The sequence below is a fragment of the Sebastes umbrosus genome, chromosome 16, assembly GCF_015220745.1.
Source record: "Sebastes umbrosus isolate fSebUmb1 chromosome 16, fSebUmb1.pri, whole genome shotgun sequence".
NCBI classification, from domain to species: Eukaryota; Metazoa; Chordata; class Actinopteri; order Perciformes; family Sebastidae; genus Sebastes; species Sebastes umbrosus.
In genome coordinates this window covers 15,463,803-15,486,758 of record NC_051284.1, presented here as the reverse complement: position 1 = coordinate 15,486,758, position 22,956 = coordinate 15,463,803, and the positions used below count along the sequence as shown (strand labels likewise).

Sequence of the window (22,956 nt, the reverse complement as noted above, 5' to 3'; positions counted from 1 at the left end):
AAAAATTACACATATCTGCAGAGAACAACTGATGGTCTGTGATTTGTTTTTAATCTCAGCAGGTAAAATTAAGCTTTAAGGGATAATGTGTATGGAGCCCCGAGGTGTTCAAAATTAAATTAATTAGACATTAAGAAATACTAATCATGTGAATAACAACAGATGAAATGTTTAATGCAACTGGGAAATTATTATTATTTTCATCCTGCTTCTTTTAATAATAAGTTTATTAAATAGAGTTTAATAAGTCATTTTTATTTAACTCTAGCAGTTTTATTTCAAAAAGTATTTTTCTCCAAAATCAGTTTTAATTTAACAAAGACATTTTTTACAATTACTTTTATTTCCTAATGCACCAAGTCATTATCAATCAAGACAAACATGGCAGAACCGGTTATGTGATTGTAATTTAGGGAATTAGAGCAGAAATATCTAGTTGCAGCCCTAGATGAAATATTTCATTAGAATGAGCTGAGATAAAAAATTAAATAACTAAATAATTTCACCATGTCATGATTATATTAAATATTTTGTCTGTATGCCTTCATCTGATTGCTTAGTTCACTATATATTATTTACCTATTTCATTTTGAACACAGAATTAATGCACAACCTATAGGCCTGTGTTAAGACTTCAAAAACTAAGCCTGCAAGCACAGCCCTGAATACATACTGTATATACATATACTATACAAATATTAGCTTTACAGATACAAACTTAAATGTACAAGCTTGAAAACTATTACCTTTAATCTGTGTCATCTAGAAATATAAATTAATTACTGATATAATTATCTTTATCAAAATATAAATTTGTTATCAATCCAGAATACCAATTCATTACTTATAATGTAACTTAATTCCAATACCAATTCATTACTTACATAATTATCTTAATCATATTCACTATTTGTTATCTTTTCTTAAATGCTCAAATTATTATTTATAATATACAATTTATAATATACAATATGCACATGCATTACAACCCGCAATACATACATACATACACACACACACATATATATATATATATATATACATACACATACATACCGCACATTGCACTACATGCGCACATTGCATACCACATATACATATATATAGACATATATACATACAGTATATACAAAACACAGCATCCGACCATGCATACATTATTCTTTTACCCAAAATCAAATATCCACAATTTTGCATTATTATTTACAGAAAAAATAGGAAGATAGACTAACACAGAATAAATATTAAGTAACCAATAAATAAATAAACAGTAATAAATAAATAAACAGTAACCCCTAAACACCTTGTGATTGTTACACACCCACTTCATCCCTTTACCTTGACAAAATCATGTCTTTATACCTCATTTTAAACTGGTTTAAGTTTGGACATTGCTTTAGCTCCACATTAAAACTGTTATATAGTTTCACTCCACAAATAGAGATGCAAAAACTCTTCATGGTTGTACATTGTGTGTTTTAAAATTAAATTTTCCCCTTAAATTAGAACCCCCCTCTCGATTAATGATCGTAGCTTTACAGATACAAACTTAAATGTACAAGTTTACAAACTATGGCAGGAATAACAGTAGTAGTGACTAGTGAGTAGTTGTGTGGGGCGCGTAAAGGGGGCGTGGTTAACCCTGACTGTTGTCATGTGACGTAGCTGTGACGTAGCACCGAGAATTAACGGGCGGATATTTTCAAAATGGAAGAAGTGTTAAAGTTTTGGAGGGGAACACAAGAACAACATTTATCTTTACTCTGAGAGCTCCTCTACGGACTACCGATGACCCACACCGAGCGAGGATTATTACTACACTCCTACATGAATCTGCAAGACGGAAACCAGCCACGATGAGTGTTTCCATCGGCGATAAGATCGAGGTGAGTTGTGTGTTGTTGTTGTCAGGCTAACGCCCACGAGCTAACTTCAGACGTTAGCGTTAGCTCTGTTTGCTAACGGTAGACTGTAAGGTTGGGGCTAGTTGTTAAATAGCTGTGTGTTCAACACTGTGTGTCACTAGTTAACATTAACAATTTGATTATCATTTGTCACTAGTTAACATTAACAACTCCGACAAAGGAGGACTGTCTGCAGGACAGATAATAATGCACACAGTGCACTTTCATAGACTAAGCTACTGGAGTCACCCTGCACTATACTCATCTTTAACACTCTCTTCTGCACTATATTCACTTATAACAGTCTCTTCTGCACTATACTCATCTTTAACACTCTCTTCTGCACTATATTCACTTATAACAGTCTCTTCTGCACTATACTCATCTTTAACACTCTCTTCTGCACTATACTCATCTTTAACACTCTCTTCTGCACTATATTCACTTTTTAATAGTCACAGCTGTAACCCTGCACTATATTCCCTGTTTAGCAGTTTTCTTCATCTCCTTGTATTTTTATATCTGATATATTGTTTTTGTACTTTGCACTACTAACTTTTTTACTGCCTTTTTACTAACATGTTTTGCACTATGGAACTGTGATGCTGGAAACTTGAATTTCCCTCGGGATCAATAAAGTTACTATCTATCTATCTATCTATCTATCTATCTATCTATCTATCTATCTATCTGAGTGTGTACCCTGGAGGCCCCCAAGATCCCATGAAGCACTTTGCACCAGAAGACATAGCAGCCTTATCCAGATCCAGAAACTCAGTTTTACCAAAATGTGTATTAAACTATATATTTAGAAATATGCACCATGTGGTTATAGGGGTGAAACTAAAAACTTATGTTGCTTATTTGCTAGATTCATAATTTTGTCTTCGGTAAATTCATTTATACAGCGTCTTTCTAGTCTTCGGATCACTCAAAGAGCTTTACACTACATGTCAGCATTCACCCATTCACACACATCTATCCATCTATCTATCTATCTATCTATCTCTCTATCTATTACATATTAACGTTTAAAGTGTCAAGAAAGCATTCAATTTGATAAAATTAACGCTAACTAATTGAAACATTTAGCTAGTCAAGATGAGGAGCACCTTCAGCCACAGACTCATCCCCCCTCGGCACAACACAAAGCGCCTGGGTCAGTCCTTCATGCTGGTAGCCATCAGGCTCCACAACCAAGGCTGACCCCCATATGAGAACTATGAGGACTTTAAGAATACATCCTATATACCACTTACTTTACACTATACATCCTATATACACTTACTTTACACTATACATCCTACTTACTTTACACTATACATCCTATATACACTTACTTTACACTATACATCCTATATACCACTTACTTTACACTATACATCCTATATACACTTACTTTACACTATACATCCTATATACACTTACTTTACACTATACATCCTATATACCACTTACTTTACACTATACATCCTATATACCACTTACTTTACACTTTACATCCTATATACCACTTACTTTACACTATACACCCTCACTTACTTTACACTACACATCCTATATACCACTTACTTTACACTATACATCCTATACACACTTACTTTACACTATACATCCTATATATCACTTACTTTACACTATACATCCTATACACACTTACTTTACACTATACATCCTATACACACTTACTTTACACTATACATCCTATATACCACTTACTTTACACTATACATCCTATATACCACTTACTTTACACTATACATCCTATATACCACTTACTTTACACTATACATCCTATATACCACTTACTTTACACTATACATCCTATATACACTTACTTTACACTATACATCCTATATACACTTACTTTACACTATACATCCTATATACACTTACTTTACACTATACATCCTATATACCACTTACTTTACACTATACATCCTATATACACTTACTTTACACTATACATCCTATATACACTTACTTTACACTATACATCCTATATACACTTACTTTACACTATACATCCTATATACCACTTACTTTACACTATACACCCTCACTTACTTTACACTATACATCCTATATACACTTACTTTACACTATACATCCTATACACACTTACTTTACACTATACATCCTATACACACTTACTTTACACTATACATCCTATATACCACTTACTTTACACTATACACCCACACTTACTTTACACTATACATCCTATATACCACTTACTTTACACTATACACCCTCACTTACTTTACACTATACATCCTATACACAATTACTTTACACTATACACCCTCACTTACTTTACACTGTACATCCTATACACACTTACTTTACACTATACATCCTATATACACTTACTTTACACTATACATCCTATATACACTTACTTTACACTATACATCCTATATACCACTTACTTTACACTATACACCCTCACTTACTTTACACTATACATCCTATATACCACTTACTTTACACTATACACCCTCACTTACTTTACACTATACATCCTATATACCACTTACTTTACACTATACATCCTATATACACTTACTTTACACTATACATCCTATATACCACTTACTTTACACTATACATCCTATATACCACTTACTTTACACTATACACCCTCACTTACTTTACACTATACATCCTATATACCACTTACTTTACACTATACACCCTCACTTACTTTACACTATACATCCTATATACCACTTACTTTACACTATACATCCTATATACACTTACTTTACACTATACATCCTATATACCACTTACTTTACACTATACATAGTATATACCACTTACTTTACACTATACATCCTATATACACTTACTTTACACTATACATCCTATATACACTTACTTTACACTATACATCATATATACCACTTACTTTACACTATACACCCTCACTTACTTTACACTATACATCCTATATACCACTTACTTTACACTATACATCCTATATACCACTTACTTTACACTATACATCCTATATACCACTTACTTTACACTATACATCCTATATACACTTACTTTACACTATACACCCTCACTTACTTTACACTATACATCCTATACACACTCACTTTACACTATACATCCTATATACACTTACTTTACACTATACATCCTATCTACAACTTTATAGACTGCACATATGTACATATTACATTAATTTATTGTACAGACTACATGTAGTTATTGATGGACTGCACACACTATGTTCACCCATTCACTCTGTATCTTTTATATTATTGTTTTTATAATGTTTGTATACCTTTACCTCTCCTGTGATTCACTCTGTTTGCTGATGTTGCTGCTTTGACACCTGAATTTCCCTCTGGGGATTAATAAAGGTTCATCTTATCTTATCTTAATATAGTGCTAAGTTAACGCCATTTAATTAGCCAGTTAGCGTTAGCTTCTTTATCATTTCATCTTTTATGTCCCAAAATGGTCTTTTTTACTTTAACTTGCTATCATTATTATTATTCTTATGAATGTCAGTGTTGTCGGTGCTCTCAGCATGATGTTGCAGCCTCCACGGTACCGGATTGTATGTAACCTTACCCTGTCTCTCCCGGGACTAACTGTGTTGTCCCTCCTCGGGTTGGTAATTAACATGCTGCTTGGATACGGCTCCTCGTTAGCGGGAAGAGCGCCGGGATAATTGAAGGTTTTGGTTGGCCATATGACAGCGTCAGGTGTTGGTGGCTTTGTTTGACAGTTAACGTTTGTTGTGGGAGGATTTCTCCTATGTGAAGTCGTTAGATGTGGGATTACATCCAGCATGTCGGAGGCAAGAGGGACGATGTTTGATCAACTTATTCACTATTTCTTCCTTTCTGCTGACACCCAAACCAGCAGAGATGAGTGTTTATCTCATGCTCAGGAGCACAGGATCCAGGTATCATGCTTTTCAAAGATCCTGTCTGTGATGGGATCAAAATAGAATTCATTTTAAATAATGAAATCATAGTTACATTTATATGCAAATACACTTAATTGTTTGTATGACTCAATGTTTCTTTTTTCTTTCTTCTGGTGTAGGATTTTAAAGTCCTCACCCTCCTCGGCAAAGGCTCCTTTGCATGTGTTTACCGGGCAAAATCCGTGAAGACTGGTCTGGAGGTTGCTATCAAAACGGTAAGAATCCCACCATTTCTCTCTGTCAGTGATATGAGGTAATTATTGCATGCTTTACCTGTAATGTAGACTCTTAAACAACACCCAAGCTGTTTCCAGGGACTGACAGTTGAAGTGTAAACTGTTTGGATTATTACACCTTCGTTGTCTCCCAAGGGCTTCTTGTGGTCCCTCGACTCCCCACAAATGAGGGTTGAATAGTCCTCTGTCTTTGTGGGCGACAGATTGACTATTAGCCACCAGACTAAACCACCCTATAACATATTGCACGTTGATCCTTTGTGTAGCAGGTGTATAATTATCTCTGTTGTTCCCATCTGCAGATTGACAAAAAAGCAATGCATAAAGCTGGTATGGTCCAGCGTGTGATAAACGAGGTGGAGATTCAGTGCCGATTGAAACATCCTTCTATACTTGAGGTAACGTTGGCTGTGGACAACTGATTTCTTGTGTGGCTCATTATTACACTACTAAAAGTCTGCTGTGTCTCTCATATATTTGTTCTCATTTAGATTTTCTGTGACATGAATGGTTTAGCTTTTTTTATTTATAAAATTTACAATAAACACGAGACAATTCTGTTGTGAAATACAGAACTTACTTCCCGGTGTGCCTGGTTTGCAGTTAAAGACAAACAGCACTAATTGTAGGAATTCAATTCAATAGTTTTTGGGACATGAAAATAAATCTACTGTTACAGTTGCTCCCAAAAATCTGTGTATGTCAGCTGTGTTTGAGTCTGCGTTTATGAGCTTTGTGCTGGTGTTGTCATGGTTATTTAATGTGGACAACTTGCCACTACCTTCTGTTAAGATTAACCAGGAGAGCAGGCTCTTTTGCTTTGTCTAGTCACTGGTGGAAATTTGATACGACGTTTCTGGACCACAGCAATACAGTCATTTTAGACGAGAATTTGATAGTTTCACCCTTAAGGTCAAATGTCTTCTAGATTTTGATGCACTCATATTTTTTGTGCCTTCTCACTTTGACGTGAAAATAAATACTGTATCATATGTCTTTATTTAAGCTGTACAACTACTTTGAGGACAGCAACTATGTGTACTTGGTGTTGGAGATGTGCCACAATGGAGAGATGAGTCGGTACCTTAACGAGAGGGAGATGGCTTTCTCTGAGGATGAAGGTCAGGCAGAACTATTTCACTTTGACAAATTCAAATTGAATTATATTTCAGTAAATGGTTTAGTGAGATTCAGTTTTGCGAGCTGCCTGCCTTTTTTAAAACAAAAAAATGTTGTGTTTTGTTCCACAGCAAGACATTTCATGCATCAAATAGTGAAAGGAATGCTTTATTTACACACCCACGGCATCTTGCATCGAGACCTGACCTTGTCAAACCTTTTACTGACGAGCAACATGAACATTAAGATCGCAGACTTTGGCCTGGCCACTCAGCTCAAACTCCCAAATGAAAAGCACTTCACCATGTGCGGGACACCTAATTACATCTCCCCGGAGGTGGCCACTCGCAGCGCTCATGGTCTTGAATCAGATGTCTGGTCACTGGGTTGCATGTTCTACGCATTCCTGATGGGTCGCCCTCCGTTTGACACGGACACAGTCAAAAACACCCTGTCTAAAGTGGTTCTTGGGGAGTATGACATGCCTGGCCATGTTTCTCTAGAGGCTCAGGACCTGATCCATCAGCTGCTGCGGAGGGACCCCGCCCAGCGGCCCAGCCTCTCTGCAGTGCTGGACCACCCGTTCATGACCCAAAGCCTGCTGCTCAGGACCAAGGAGCTGGGTTTGGAGGATGATGGATCAATGGACAGCGGCATCGCCACCATCTCCACAGCCTGCACCTCCTCCACCTCAGCTAGCAGCAGCAGCCGCCTCCAGAGGAGAACCAGGCACATGATTGGCTCTGCCCTGCCTAACCGGATGGCGCCTATTACAACTCTTCCACGCCAACCCAGCAACGCCTGTTTTGAGGACGGGGACCAGTGGCAGCAGCAGCATCCGGCGGACATTTTTCACAGAGAGGGCAGGAGCAGCCGGGTTCACTGTGGCGATGATGGGGAGCCTCATTCTCGCTACCTGAGGAGGGCTCACTCTTCAGATCGCTCCAGCTCTTCTACGTCACGCCAGGGTTCGAGTCACGCTGAGTTGGGGAGATGCCACTCAGAAGAGACTCTCGCTGGTTTAGGAAGAGTCTGCCCCATGTCCTCCACTCCTCACCCATTTTCAGAGCACGGAAGGCTCCCTTCTCCCTCCATCAAACAGTCACCAAAGTAAGAAGTCTCTCTATGATCTTCTACTCATTTTTACACATTTAATGAGACTAACAGATTGCACTTTCCGTTTCAGCTCTGGGTATTTGTTATCCACACAGACTGCACATCCACCAAACTTGCAATTTCAAGACCTGGAGGGAGTTACGAATTGGCTCAATAATGAGGGTAAAATTTATGTTTTTTTTTATTATCTGTGCGTATGAGATAGATTTCAGCATTGTTACTTCAGTTTTATCACTCAGCTGAGCTAATGTTCTCATTCAGGGCAACTTTTAGTTTGTTCAGTGGCTTGGTTGGTTGTTATTAGCAGATATACCCTGAGATATAAAGGCTGGTATAGGCTCCAGCCACCCTTGTGAGACTGAATATGAAAGAAGGGGTATACAGCTTAAAAGATCTTAAAATTCAATTAAAACCATCCTGTGTAACCAGGTCTTTACAAATATTTTCTATTCTTTCTCAGCTTCCGGGCAGAGGCCCGCAGACAGCAGCACTCACAGCAGCGGCGGCAGCTTCCACAGCGGCAGAGGACCTTTGGGGGTTCACAATTCCTGGACAGACCAGCCCATGAGCCGAGGTGTGAACCCTCACCACAACCAGCACCACATGCACCACAACCTTCCCTCCAACTCTGACTCGTACAGGGAGAATATACCCGGAGCAGAGTTCCCACCTCCTCACGGCAGAGAATTGAAGCTCCCTCCAGCCAAACCCAGTGTGGATAAAGAGAAGAAGACGCTGAGAGACATAGTCCCGCCCCTGTGTGCGTCCAGACTGAAGCCTATCAGACAGAAGACCAAAAATGCTGTTGTAAGATATTTCATTTTTAGATTTAACCGTTAATGTTCACTGTGTGAGCAGTTGAGATTATTGTCTTATTCGTTTTTCTGTTTCCTACAGGTGAGCGTCCTGGACACGGGTGAAGTGTGTATGGAGTTGTTAAAATGCCACAGTGGTCAAGAGAGGGTCAAAGAAGTCCTTCGTATTTCCTGTGATGGTTCGATGGTGAGCTCACTGACTTACACTCTGAAGTATCTCTGATATGTTCCATATGTGACTAGTAGGGGGTGGTATAACAACATAAAATGGCACAAGGCCTGTGGCATAATAGAATATAAAGCTTATTATTATCATCTCTTTTAGGTGACCATATACCAGCCGAATGGTGGAAAGGGTTTTCCTGTCCTGGACTGTCCTCCTGCTCCTCCAGAAGATATTCTGATCTGTAGCTACGAGGACCTTCCAGGTATTCTGACGGACACATCGCACCCAGTAACATCGGCTTGTGTAAGATAAGATACTGTACGTTAATTGATTTATTTTTTGTCACAGAAAAATACTGGAAGAAGTACCAATACGCCTCCAAGTTTGTGCAGCTCGTGAAGTCCAAGACTCCAAAAGTGACCCTTTACACCAAGAACGCAAAGGTCATGCTGATGGAGAACTCTCCCCACGCAGACCTGGAAGTTTGCTTTTATGATGGTGAGTCTATTGAAACATGTGAGGGAGAAGCTGCGCTGACCCTTTTTGTGTGTGTGTGTCTGAGTTCATATGTAATGCTTCATGTTGTGCAGGAGCAAAGACCCACAAGACGTCAGAGCTGGTGCGAGTGGTGGAGAAGAGCGGGAAGTCGTACACGGTGAAGGGCGAGGTGGGGCTGAGCGGCCTGAGCCCGGAGAGTCGGCTGTACGTGGAGCTGTCTGACGACGGCCACAGCATGTGTTTGTCCCTGGAGGCCGCCATCGCAGCAGAGGAGCAGCGCAGCACCAAGAAAGTCCCTTTCTTCCCCATCACTATTGGCAGGTGAGAGGAACGTGCTGCTATTTGTATATTCTTGGTTTCAATGTTGCATCGTGTGGCTAATTGTGTACGTCGCCCCCTCCTAGGAGACCGGCCAACCCAGACACTCCATGCTCGTCGTCCCTGCCCTCCCAGCCGGTGCCTCCTGATGCAGCTTCACCTCCTCAACCTCCACAAATCACTCCCTCAGTGAGTGTCTCACAGCCCTACACTTCAGGATGTACAAACACATGGTTTAACATTTACACTGTGACGAGATTTGTCTTTTAAATATTTTCAGATGATCTCCTACGATGGTTCTGACTTCACCACAGCCAGCCTGAGTAAGAAAAGCTCCCCGGTGAGACAGGACCTGGTGCAAAACACAGGGAAAGTGGTTAAATCGATATTTGTGCCCAATGTTGGATGGGCATCCCAGGTAATTGAGGAATAAATTAAGCTAATATTCTATAATCGGCAAAGAATTGTCTTTGTAATTAAATGATTTAATGTCTTTTTTTGTATCTGCAGCTGACGAGTGGAGAGGTGTGGGTGCAGTTCAACGACGGCTCTCAGCTGGTGGTTCAGGCAGGAGTTTCCTGCATCACCTACACGTCGCCAGAGGGCCGGATCACCAGGTGAATAACACGTCAGAAATGTGCTCTGGCACTTTATGAGCTTGTGTGTTTACAGCTCTCATTAATGTTTGTCTTCTCCACAGGTATAAAGAGAACGAGAAGTTGCCAGAGCACGTCAAGGAGAAGCTGCACTGTCTCTCCACCATCCTGGGACTGCTGGCCAACCCCACAGCACATCACCGACAACCTCATTAACACTCGCTGGTTAAAAAACAACAACATCCCAGCAACACAGAGCCGGCAGGGAATAGAAAGTAGCATTAGAAACCTTTTGTACTGTCTTTTAGTCTGGTGCTCTTGTAAATATATGTTTGTTTTTTTACATGTACAGAAGACTAAGATTATGAAAAGATATATTTTTATTTTGATAAGCAACCCTTTTTTTGTCTAAATTGGCCTTGTTTGAAAAAAGTTTGTGTCATGACGTTTTTACTTTGTCTCCAATTGTATGAAATCAATAAACATCTGGAGGCTGGGTGGAGAAACGCTGCACTTTGTTCTGCAGTCTTCTATTAGAAATTAAGAAATTAAAGTATTTATTAATGACCATAAGAGATCAACTGAATGGATTGAGCAGAATTAAGAGACATTACAGCTTGTAGTCTCATGTAACAGTTAAGAAGTTGGGGTGAAAGTAAGTTGGATATTATCCCTCACTATACATAAAACACCAGACATGACAACCAACCAAACTGAATTAAATAGAGCCAGATGAGGTTTCACATGTTTATTTCGCCCTGTTGGTTTTGGCCATTTAATTAAAAAAAAGGTCACAAAATTGTGGATTCCTCTCAATTACAGAACTGATACAAAACAACATACTGTACGGATGTAAGCCTAGGCATATATACACGTACTGTACAAGACACCCAAGAAGTAAACATTCAGGTGGAAACTGGGAGCATGATGACACTGTCTGGGTTGCAGAAATGACCAAAAGGTAAGATTAACCATTTATTTCCCATTTAGAAGCACGATAAGGAGCACAACATAGGACACACTATATAGTGGTGTACACAGATATCAGCTTTAACAGGGACACCACCCAACGCTTTGAGGAGGGAAAGGACATGTCCCCCGAACCTGCTGCTTTAAAGTCTGAATATATTGTTGCTTCATTACACACTCAAATTAAAAGGAGATTAAATAACCGTTGTGGAAATATTCTCATAATATGATGTGTCTAATGGAAAGCAACTTTCAGAGCATCATTGGTTATTCTTTTGTCCCAGAGAGATGCTGGTGAGATGGCTGCGCTGACACTATTATTTACGATCACAGGGCGAGCAAGAGGACAGTCAGTTCCCCTCGGATACTGAGGGAGGAAATAAAACAGCGAGGAGGAGCTCTCTGGGACAAGAGAAAAAAGGAGCAGGCTCAGAGGAATGAGAACAATCTGCAGGTTGGCACTCCTTCCCACTAGATGCTAGAGGGAGACAACAGCATCAACCCCATCTGTCCCTACCTGTACAACCAGACCCAGCATTTATTACTATACCTCTAGTAAATATTATCCACTGTTTGTTCAAAAACACCCCCCCCTTGCTTTCATTTCATTTATATAAAACCTTTTTTTCCCCATAAAATCTCATAAAATAAAGTTGCTCTTAGTAGATATCAGGACAAAGATATTAACAAAATTGGAGTAAAAAAATCTCACAGTGAACACTGGGAACAAGAGCTGGACTGTCTCCCCCCCCCTCCACTTCCCCTCCAAATGATTTTAACATGTGACACAAATACAGCAGCTGGAACAGGAGGCAGAGGATTTAAGCTTGAAGCGAATGAACCGACTGGACTGAAGGTTTCTTTGACTTTAAAGAAAAAGTGCTGTTAAGAGTGAAAATAAATCAAATGAGACGTCATAAAGCTGAACAAATTCCTCGATCATCTGGAACCGTTGTCATTTTAACGGAATCAGAATAATTAATACCCAATTAGTGGATATTCAAAAGACACATTTACCTTGATTTTAGTGGAATAATATAATTTTTCTCTGCAGGCCCAAGTCTGTTGATAGGTCAAGTTGGCCTCAGGAGAGTAGTTTGCTCACATTACAGATACAAGCATTGAAGACGCGTGGAGAAGTCTGTTTACGGAGATTACAAACCCATGAAGTGACGAGAGAGAAATCTCACAAGATCCCACTGGAATTCTGAAACAAAAATAAATCATGGAATTCTCTGAAAACATCCCACAAAACAGGAAACGGAATGTGATCCTCGTCTTCCCGCACCGGAGCGACTCAAACTGGGACGCGGTTTGTTTGTTGAACACCTAACATCCGGCATCTGACATACAGTAAAACACTCAAACACCTATAAACATTGGTGCAAACAATCATTAAAAAAAACAAAAACTTGGTCACATGGTCATGGAGATTTGCTTTTTGAACCTTCGAAGACCTTCCTACCCCTCGGAGTAAATTTGATGGCACTCGGAAAAACGTAAACGGCGCACCCGTTTGTTCAAACTAACAAAACCCCAAAACGATCTTGTCATTCATGTTCAGACTCGTCATGTCCTCTCTGTCGTCAGTTGGCCACAGTCACATAGCAGCCTGGGATCTGTGGAGTAGTGTTCAAATGCCCAGCCACCTTTTCTCCCCCTCACTTTGTGCAGAGGAGTCAGTGGTGTTGATCAGAATACACACACACACACACATCACTGGTCCGTCGTGATGTAAACGTACCTGTGAGTGTGTGTGTGTGTTTGTTAATGTGTGTGAGATACAAGGGATCATACATTGCACGTCTAGTGGCACATCTTTCTCCAGTCCTGATTCAGCCGTTCCCATTAGCTACCTCATCTGGACCCTTTCATTACAGAGAACTCACACAAGAGAGAAAAATAAAATCAGCTATTAGGCAAAAGTTCCCAAAAGTTCACATTACAGTACTGTTAAGTCTCATTAGACGAAACGAAAAATACAAAAAGGCAGAGAGAAAAAAGCTTACACTCAATCACCATCATTTTCAATAACTATATAGGAAAAGGTTTGTTTTTTGATTAGATATATTATCATCATTAACATCATAATTATTATGATTATTATTCATTATTATTGTCACCATTGTCATCCGTTTTTTTGTTTTGTTCAGGGATCAAACGGAATGGGGGATCAGTCACTGGGAGGACGCCTTGGTAGCTATCGTGGAGACACAGTGCTGCTGGAAGTTGGGGGACATGGCCGAGTTGCAGCCCAGTCTCTGACGGGGGCCCTTCAGCCCTCCGTCGCCCTCTACGATCCACGGGCTGCCGCTGGCCTCTTTTCCCAGCATGCTGCAGCAGCCGGGGGCCGGCGGGGCGGCGTTGGGTACCGTGGTGCTCACCGGCAGGCCTTTGGGCTGCTCGCTGGCGGGGGCGAAGTCCGGGTTGTGGCTCTGAAGCACGCTGGTGATGTGGTTCAAGAGGTCATTGAAAAACTCCGGGACGCCCTCGTAACCTGAGAAAACATGAGGGGGGACATCAAATCAGTCAGTGATAGCATCACAACTGTGCAAGATGCAGTCACGAAACTTTACAGATGTGTAGTTGAGATCAAAATGAAGGTTCGAAGATGTGTGCGGTTCGAGCAAGGGCGCCGGATGTAGTGGGGAAAGAAGAGGAGTCCAAGATGGTCTCTAGAGTTAACACAGTGACTAAGACGATGGTAATGTTTTCACCTTGTGTGTGTCATCATAGCAAAAATGTGGTTCTGGAGTGACCTACTGTAGCTGACACTACGACAGAAGCGGTTTCGAGAACTTTGCCTGGTGTTTATATTTCTGTCTGTGATTTTGTCACCAAACTAGCTCATGTTTTGACATCAAACACAGAGTTCAGGATTACACAGGTGACCTTTATCACCACAGAACTGGTTGCACAAAGGAATGCCATCACTACGTCTCTGTATTTAGACAATGGCACCAGAAAGAGTGACACCTGAGAACCAGGTCACCATAGATGACCTTATTAAAAATAAAATCCAGCCCACCCCTGTGGATGGATGGGAGGCTTCACCTACCAGGGAATGCATTGATGTCAATGACGGCATGTTGGCCTGTTTGGTTGTTGATGATGACGTCGATGCCAAACAGGGACACGCCCAGCGCCTGCCGCAATGACCTGGACAACTCTCTGATGACATCGTCACTGGGTGGTTGAGACTCTCCCTCTACGTTCTCTCTCTGAGGTAAACATCAAATATTAAAGATTATTAGCAACAAAAACTCAAAAAAAATCTCATGGGTATAGCAGCGGGTGACACCGCGGACGTACCGTGGTCAAGTCTGAGGACGACTCTGGTTTGGAAACGTTGTGGCTGTTGAAGAAAATTGCTTTCCTGTCTGAAAAGGAGACAGAGGAAAAAAAGGTTAGGCTGAATTTTAAAAGAGCTTTGAGCTACATGCTTTCCCAGTGCAGTCATTTATAATACATTCCTCATCTGCGGCACTAGGCGGCAGCAGAACTTAACTGGTTGCACAGTGTGATGAGGCAACCAGAGCGTCACTCAATGAATGTCTTTATTTACTGATTTCAACACAAAACAGAAACCTGAACCTAAACCACCCTGGTGTGAAGTCTCTTAACATTTAACCCACTCAGTCATAACCATGTCATGTTGAGTGTTCACTTACGAACAAAACAGCGTGTAAAGTTGTTTGCCTCGCACCACGCATTTTCTTTGAAGCAATGATAAATGTGACAGGATGAACTTCAGAATTTATTGCCCCTTCTTTCTTTGTTATCATTGTAATGATTAACATTAGAGAGTGTTAGAGGGAAGGAAGAGGGGCGGGGGGTGAGGAGGGGGAAAAGTAAATTCCATCACTGTCCAAATAAATATGCCCCTCGGCTCGTAGAGGGTCGCGGTAATGAAGTGTTAGGCAGATGGGCTCGTTGGTTCCCAGACTGCATGAACAAACAGCAGTTTAACTGGACAGAAGCATGGCGAAGGAAGGAGGCTGCATGGTTTCAGAACATCTCTCACAGTTATGTTTAAGTTCTTTCCAAACACTAACCCCCTACCTCTCTTTATCTTCATACCTCACTCTCTCATCCGGCCTTTCCCTTCCACTTACAAAACACGACGTATAGCTCCGGGGCTGCAGAGCGATCTAAACGCTGTGCAGATGCAACACTGTGGTATGTTGCTTTATGTGTTTGACAAGGGTTGTGCTTTTTTTTCTGCTGCACCGCTCAGCATTCCAGGCTGAAAGCAACCGTTCTCTTCTGTACTGTTACACAAAGCAGACGACTACACTGACGGTGAAACTGCTTTGCGTGAGGGCCTCTACTGTATCACATGCAAATACTGGAGTCGGTTGTGCCCGGGGACAACCCTGTGTTCAAAGTTGCATCATGGGTAAGGCTTCTGACATGTTTATGGAGAAAAACACCGCTCCTCCTCTGTTTATTTTCAACAGAACCAACAGGGCAAAACTCGATTGCACTCTGCTGCATCCCTTAAAAGGGTGAATAGGTCCAATCACAGGGACTATAAAGCCATTTTATGAGCTCTTTTATTGGGTTATTTGGAAAAGCCGTGCAACTTCTACAGTCTGGCCAGTGTGGCGGTTGTCCCCGCCTGTCTCTCTCTCTCTCCGCCTGTCTATCTGTCTCCTCACCTGCTGGTCCAGCAGGGAAGTTCTTCAGCGAAGGTCTCTCCACCACGGTGTAGGAGTCTCCCACCACAAACACCTTGTAGAGCACTGCGTTGTGGTTGATGAAGCTCTGGATCACACAAGGGGGCTTCACGTCCTTCAGGTCCTCTTCACTGAAGATAATAGCCATCTGTGGACAGGAGGACACACGGTTAATGACACGCCTAACCACATCAACAAGTCTAGTTAAATCCTAACTTAATCAATGCAGTTGGGTGTGGAGGAATGGAGACTATTTGGTCAGCCCTGACAGGGGGTATTGATTTCAGCTGACACACAAAAGACATATGAGGTACAGCACTTTATCTGATTATGTTGTTTGGACTTGAGTTAAATGACAACCCTGTGACAGGACAAGTGTTATTGCTCTCACAAAGCAAAGTGGGGAGGGTGTGAGTGACCTCTGAGCTCTGTGGCCTTTTACCTCGTGGGAGTTGGTTCCATGAGCCACCCGTGTTTTGCAAACTGAGGAAGAAAGAAAGGCAATTTAACAAGGTAACATAACTTACTGTAAAGCAGAAATGAAATATCAGCAGGGGAACAAAACAGCTCACACTAATTGCCTTTTTATTACACTGCACTGACAATGAACATAGAAATGTGAGACAGGTCAGTTTACACAACAAAAGTTCAAAGTACAATCAGCGGTTAGCAGTACAATATTTGGTTTAAATAATGAACATGGAGTGTTAGATTTGGAGTCCTCAATATCTAGAGGACGACTGAGGTAAAAGACACTTACTGAAGGGGAATGTGAGTCCTTGCATCTTGATCTGCTCCAGCACATCTGGGCTGCAATCCGTGTTCAGGACCATGAAAGGCGGAGAGCAAATCCTTTCATCTGATTAAAAAGACAAGTAAAAGAAGGTGGAGGGAATTGGGAGAGTTAGAGACTCCAAATGTCTTGGAAATTTCAGTTTAACAGGGAATAATAATAATAATATAAAACAAATAAATGTCAGAGATTTTTGATCGAGTGGGCTTCTAGAAAGCGGGAGAATTACACTACGGCTGCAACTAGTGATTATTTTATTTATCAACTAATCTGTTGATTAGTTTTTTTAATTAACTGATTCCCGGATATATAAAATAGAGCCTAAAGGTGATATCTTCAAGCTGCTTGTTTTGTTTGACCAACAGGCTAAAACACAAAATATTTAATTTCCAATGATATGAAATATAAAAAAATGATTGTCGTTGATCAATTTTCTGTCAATCAACTAATTGTTTATGTTCAATTTACACCCTTGAAAGCATTTTCATCAGTTCACACAATATACTAGTAATTACAACAGACCCTTTTCACTGCAGACATTTTGGGTGCCTTCAAATGGGGTCGTGTTTCCCGTGTTCATGAGAAGAGTCAATATGAACGCCCCCCCCCCCCCCCTCTTGTCGTATTCACGACCTATTAAGTGGAACGTTTCTGAAAGCTCTGAGTTCACGACTTGTGATGTGTTTGTTGGCGTTGTCAGAAATGGCGGATGCCATGGAATTACATTTTTCGGTGCATAATAAGTTAATATATTGTAATTTTAGTTATATATTGTTTTTCTTCGTAATTTTATAATATGTCTGAGGAAAATGTTGATATTCCCAACGGCCTCATCTTTCTCCTCTGTCATTATGCCTTTGTATCTCCTGCATTATGTTACCCAATTGTTAGCCTCTGTTGCTTCTAGATGCCGACAGTAACGTTAATATTGTCGTTGCTTAGCACCGCTTGAACGCCGAGCACATCGTGTACACGACTTCCCGTGTTGTAAACACGAGCTTCATTTGAAGGCACCATTTGTCTCGTCATAGTAGGAGAAGCCCAGGTGAAATTGATAATGTTAACGACGGATCAGCTCCATTAAAGCCTCTGAACACACCACACAGGTGTTTTCAGTTATTCTGGCTGATTAGACCTCTGTGTCAAAGACTACAGAAGCAAATAGAGGACAGCCGCTACCGCCATGTAGGACTGAAAACGCTTATTATATTTAGAATATTTTATTGTTCAACACAGGCCATTTCGGTAGGCTACGACAATAGAATAGAAGTAATTTTGTTTTACTTTTTTTACGGCACTTTTTTAGGCGGACGTGTTACTGGTGTCCGGTAGTCGGCAGACTCATGATCAGCTCTGACTGGTTGTTTTCCTATCGGTCTGTGACATCCTGCAGATACCATTAGGAGCATCGGAGGACACACAGGCACATGTACTGTCAGGATATAGTGACCATTTAATAGATATTACTTTTTTTAATCATATTTGGTCCCTTTCTACCCACTGCAGCTTTAATGTTATTAAATGCAGCTGTGCTCTTCCTACTGTGACAAGTCAAAATGTCTGCTGTGAAAAAAAGGTTGATTACATTAGTGGACATAAAAAAAGGAAAGGACACAACCTGCACTGTGATCCATGTACAAAAGATGTAATTTCTGAATTGGTACAACTATCACTGCACTACTTTTAAAATAGATTGTTGGTATAACATTTAAATTGTCAGTCTTTGCCCTCTGGTGAACGGCTTTACTGGATAGTGATTCATGTTCCGGCGTATTGTGTCAACTGTCCACAATGGTTGTAGTGATCTCACTTTTACAAGTTTTTCCTGAAATAGCAGCACTTGAGGCTATTTGTTGTGTTATCATCCATAGCCTGGTTAGAAGAAGATTAAGGGCAGCACATCCGACTGTAGTCTGAGCAAAAAATGCTCAAAGACCTGTTCAACGTTGGGGGGAGCAGATGATTCTCTCACATATGCAAAAACACCTTATTTAATTTGGCCCACAAACTATATTTATATTTTATACTTGCGACGGGTTTAGACAACAAACACAACGGAGGCCATCTGAGGCCCGGGGGGGACAAATGACTCCTGTTCAAATAAATAAAGCAGAGAGCTGCCAAGCCCTTCTGCTCCTCCCGAACGGCACACACAGACAGGGAAATGCTGAAATACAGGAAGACCCAATCTCATGAGGAACTAGAGACAGGTCAAACCGGCTGAGGACATTACAGAGTCATCAGATGCATCACCTGACTGACAGGCGTGATTGACAGCTCACTAGAAGGCCCAAACAGCAATCAAAGCAGGTGCAATTAAGAGGATATAAACTCAGCTGTGCATTCATTAAACAATAATTGAGGCCAGGACAAACACTCACCCATCTCCGTCATGTTTTTTACAAGTTTGTTTACATAATATTTTGACATCACATCCTGTGGCGGCAGGGTCGGTCAGTTCCGATAAGACTGAAAATAACAAACATCCTGCAGCTCCGTCAAGCTTCACCATATCAGGGGCTCAGGAGGCATCTATATTAATGTTCTGCCTTCTGTAATTTCCCGTCTGCAGTAGGTACATGGGGGTGATAAGGCAGCTGGTTGGAGATATCACCACAGGAAATCAGTGAGGGGGCCAAACCAAGAGCTGGCAAATTGCTAATGACAAAAACACAATAGAAACACGCCGGTCTTTGTGTGCTGTGGGCCTCAGCGGTGGCAGGGCTCTCTGCTCCCGCTAGTGCTGAGGTCAGGAGAATCTCATTTGCCTACATTAACTCCAGTGCTGAGTGTTGAACTCTGGGTGTACGGCACTGGGCCCCACAGACATCTACAGCTCCCACAGAAGCAACATAGTGCAGACACACACAAAAACTTTTGGGAAACCCCACAATGAAAGCTGTTGCATGAGGCAAAAAAGAGAATTTCAAAAGGCCCAAAAGTTACAGAAACTTTAGCATCAAGAAAGAACCAGCCACAGCTGCTGCTGTGTGAGCTGATAAGGCTGCACACTCATACAGAAGTCCGGTGTTTAGGATCCTCTGTTGCCATAACAGGGCTGCACGATGGTGTAGCGACTAGGGAGACGCATCATTGAGGGATAACTCCAGCTTATTGTTGTAGTTTCGGCTAGAGCTGAAACAAATAGTCGATTAATTGATTGACAAAAAAAGTAATTTGCAGCTATTTTAATAATTTATTCATAGTTAAAGTATTTTTTTAAAGCAAAAGTGCCAAAGACTCACTGGTTGCAACTTTTTAAAATATGACTATTTGCTGGCTTTCTTTAGTTCTCTAGTCTAGGACACTAAAATAAATATATTTTACTCTAGGTATCTTTCACTTTTGGACTGTTGGTCAGACAAAACAAGCAATTTGCAGATGTGGCATTGAGTTCTGGGAAATTATAATGAGCCATTTTATAGTAATTAATCAATTGGTTGAGAAAATAACTGGCCTATTATTTGATAATGAAAATAATTGTCGCATTGTTACAGCCCTACATTGTATCTAATTTAATTAACATCTAGTTAATTGCTGGGATTGGACATTGCTAAAAATAAAAAGTCCAACAGAACCATGAACATGAGCAGTCAGGTGATCATACAGGTTTTAACCGTCTGCAAAGTTACAAAGCCCAAAGTCCAAAGGGAGTTCCTCTCTCCACAGAAACACTGCTCCTGAACTGCCTGAAATGCCTTGCTTGAAGTCCCGCCTTACTGAATACCTGCCTAGCAGCTAATTTGGCACGCCCTCATACAAAGCTAGTTAGTGCGGAGCTGGAACGGAGTCCCAAGAGTTTGGTTTGGTTGACCAATCATAACAGAGTGGGCCAGCTGACCAATCAGAGCAGGAGCTCAAATGAATTGTGCGTTCCAATTCCCCTACTACCAAACTATGAAGTATACCAGAAAAGAATTACCCAAAAATATGCTAAAAAATACCAGGATGTCCTACTACATCCGGTCGCATTTTGCAGTGTGCAAACCAGTATGCTTTTCTGGCTATTCTGACCTGTTTCTAGGAAGGAGTATGTCTCAATTATATGAATACTGCATGCAGCAGTATGTACTTTATAAGGGCAGCTGCAGTACGTACTTAAAGTAAAAAGAAAAAGTATGCGATTTGGAACGTAGCCAGAGCGTTTCAGACAGAGGGTGAAAAGAGGTGCTGCAGCATGAGAAAAATAAAGTGGTTTTTGAACATCAAAGCATGTAGACATGTTTTAATAGAAACCCAAAATACACTAGTATGCACTTGGGCCTCTTTAAAGAAAAAACATGCACAGACGAACTTATCTGAAAGAGAAAACTAGGATGTAAATATTTATTTTGCTTTTATACCGAGCATCTTTGGCCAAAGAAATTCCTTCAGGATGAATAAAGTTCTTTCTTATCTTATCAAACTGTATGTTGTAAACATGCATCAGAGTTCACAGATTGACGTCCCGGATTAACTAGATGAGGGATTACGGACATTTCAGGTGCAATCTCTTTTGGTTTGATATCTAAAAAAAAAAGGGGTTAAAAATAATCCGGCTCAACTGGCTTGTTTACAACCCGTCTGATCGTTTCACTTTTGTTGTTTCACATTTCAATATCTCATCAATGACTTTGGTAAGTACAACGTGATCATAACTGATAGGAATGAGCACCACAGCTACGGAAATAAGACACAATAACCCTTCAGTATCCACCTTGTTGTTGAGCCCTCCAGCTAAAGAAGTGCTTCATAGCAGCTGAACATGTGCTTTGACCACTATGTACAAAACTAATTTCCTAACAGGAATCGTTCCTCCTAAAAAAGGAATACATCTGCATCTCAATCTGATCTAGCATGGTTCAAATGTTTCTATTTTTTGCTGTTACGTGACAGACGAACACAGAATAGTCCTATTCTCTCACACAGGCAGATACTTGTTCTGCGCTCTATAACCTTTCCATGTGCAGCTGGGTCTATGCCAGCGTTGGCTCTGCAACCAGTCACTTTTGGGCGCGGGAAGCCTGTAGGGTTACCCATCAGTCATCTGTGCACAGCCACGCTCATCATGCTGCTGTTATTTTACTAGGACAGAAATAGCAGCATAATGTCTTTCAGAAAACAGTCTGGTAGGGGAAAAACATCCCCATTACATCACCGAGTTCCCAAAGACTGATGGGGCAAAAATTTGTCAAACAAAAAACCATCAAAAGAATCTAAACCTTGTCAAACGGAAAAACATTTCAAGCTTCGAGCTAAGGATTTATAATAAAGAGACCGGGGAACGGTGGACAAGAGAGTGTGGCCAAGTTTGTAATAGCGTGCATGCTTGGCTCTGGTTGACGCTTTAGGGATAAGGGGGTGAAGAGGAGGGTGGGGGGGGATCAATCTCTGGCTCTGTCTAAACACTGCATGCTCACAGCAGACCCAGCGGAGCCGAGGACGACGTTTACGGGACTCTTCCATGAGATGCTTTTTAAATGTCATTATCCAGTTACACTGCTGTTTTTTTTTTGTTCCTCTTCTTCTTTTATCTCATCGGGACATCCGCTGCATCCCCCACCATCTGTCCGCTCTGTTACATCATATTCATGCCTGCAAATAATAAATAAACTCCAAACTTATAGGCAGCGACTACGGTGTGCCTGAGAATGAACAGAGAAGAAATTCCATAACAGGCCTGTTATAACACCTAAGATTCAGAGCATATCTTCCCTCTGGTTTCATACAGTAGGTGCAGAGAACGACAGAGAGCCAAGTTACATTAAGCTTCATAAAGTGTGGTGTTGTTTAGGTGGACGGCTGAACTCTCC

At 40.9% G+C, this 22,956-nt stretch overlaps 2 protein-coding genes across 3 annotated transcripts in view; one reads left to right on the top strand and one right to left on the bottom strand.

Moving 5' to 3' along the window:
* The first annotated feature begins 1,664 nt into the window (after positions 1-1,664).
* plk4 (polo-like kinase 4 (Drosophila)) lies at positions 1,665-11,233 on the top strand. 2 transcript variants are annotated; one of them, XM_037746335.1, is made up of 15 exons: positions 1,665-1,886; positions 5,979-6,074; positions 6,398-6,493; positions 7,102-7,216; positions 7,346-8,324; positions 8,401-8,492; positions 8,791-9,137; positions 9,228-9,332; positions 9,471-9,573; positions 9,660-9,809; positions 9,902-10,130; positions 10,214-10,316; positions 10,408-10,545; positions 10,638-10,744; positions 10,828-11,233. In XM_037746335.1, exons 1-15 carry the CDS (start codon positions 1,857-1,859, stop codon positions 10,937-10,939), a joined length of 2,802 nt encoding a protein of 933 aa, XP_037602263.1. In that variant the 5' UTR covers positions 1,665-1,856; the 3' UTR covers positions 10,940-11,233. The 2 variants fall into 2 exon arrangements, with proteins under 2 accessions (XP_037602263.1, XP_037602262.1); XM_037746334.1 differs by lacking the exon at positions 1,665-1,886 and adding an exon at positions 5,566-5,835.
* A 223-nt stretch (positions 11,234-11,456) lies between these two features.
* Positions 11,457-22,956, bottom strand: part of itpk1b (inositol-tetrakisphosphate 1-kinase b) — a 36,958-nt gene continuing 25,458 nt past the window's right edge. Inside the window, exons 6-11 of the mRNA XM_037746336.1 lie at positions 17,132-17,230; positions 16,814-16,854; positions 16,354-16,519; positions 15,005-15,072; positions 14,751-14,913; positions 11,457-14,189 (exon numbers count right to left, since the gene is read on the bottom strand). Coding sequence (XP_037602264.1) covers positions 13,870-14,189; positions 14,751-14,913; positions 15,005-15,072; positions 16,354-16,519; positions 16,814-16,854; positions 17,132-17,230 — 857 coding nt within the window. The 3' untranslated portion in view covers positions 11,457-13,869. The remainder of the gene's footprint in view (positions 14,190-14,750; positions 14,914-15,004; positions 15,073-16,353; positions 16,520-16,813; positions 16,855-17,131; positions 17,231-22,956) is intronic.

Bases quoted from the DNA above. Each gene is read 5' to 3' on its own strand.
- plk4 (XM_037746334.1), top strand. From the start codon at position 5,719: ATGTCGGAGGCAAGAGGGACGATGTTTGATCAACTTATTCACTATTTC. The intron at 6,494-7,101 runs GTAACGTTGGCT...TCTTTATTTAAG, and splicing joins AACATCCTTCTATACTTGAG to CTGTACAACTACTTTGAGGA. The intron at 8,493-8,790 runs GTAAAATTTATG...ATTCTTTCTCAG, and splicing joins GAATTGGCTCAATAATGAGG to CTTCCGGGCAGAGGCCCGCA.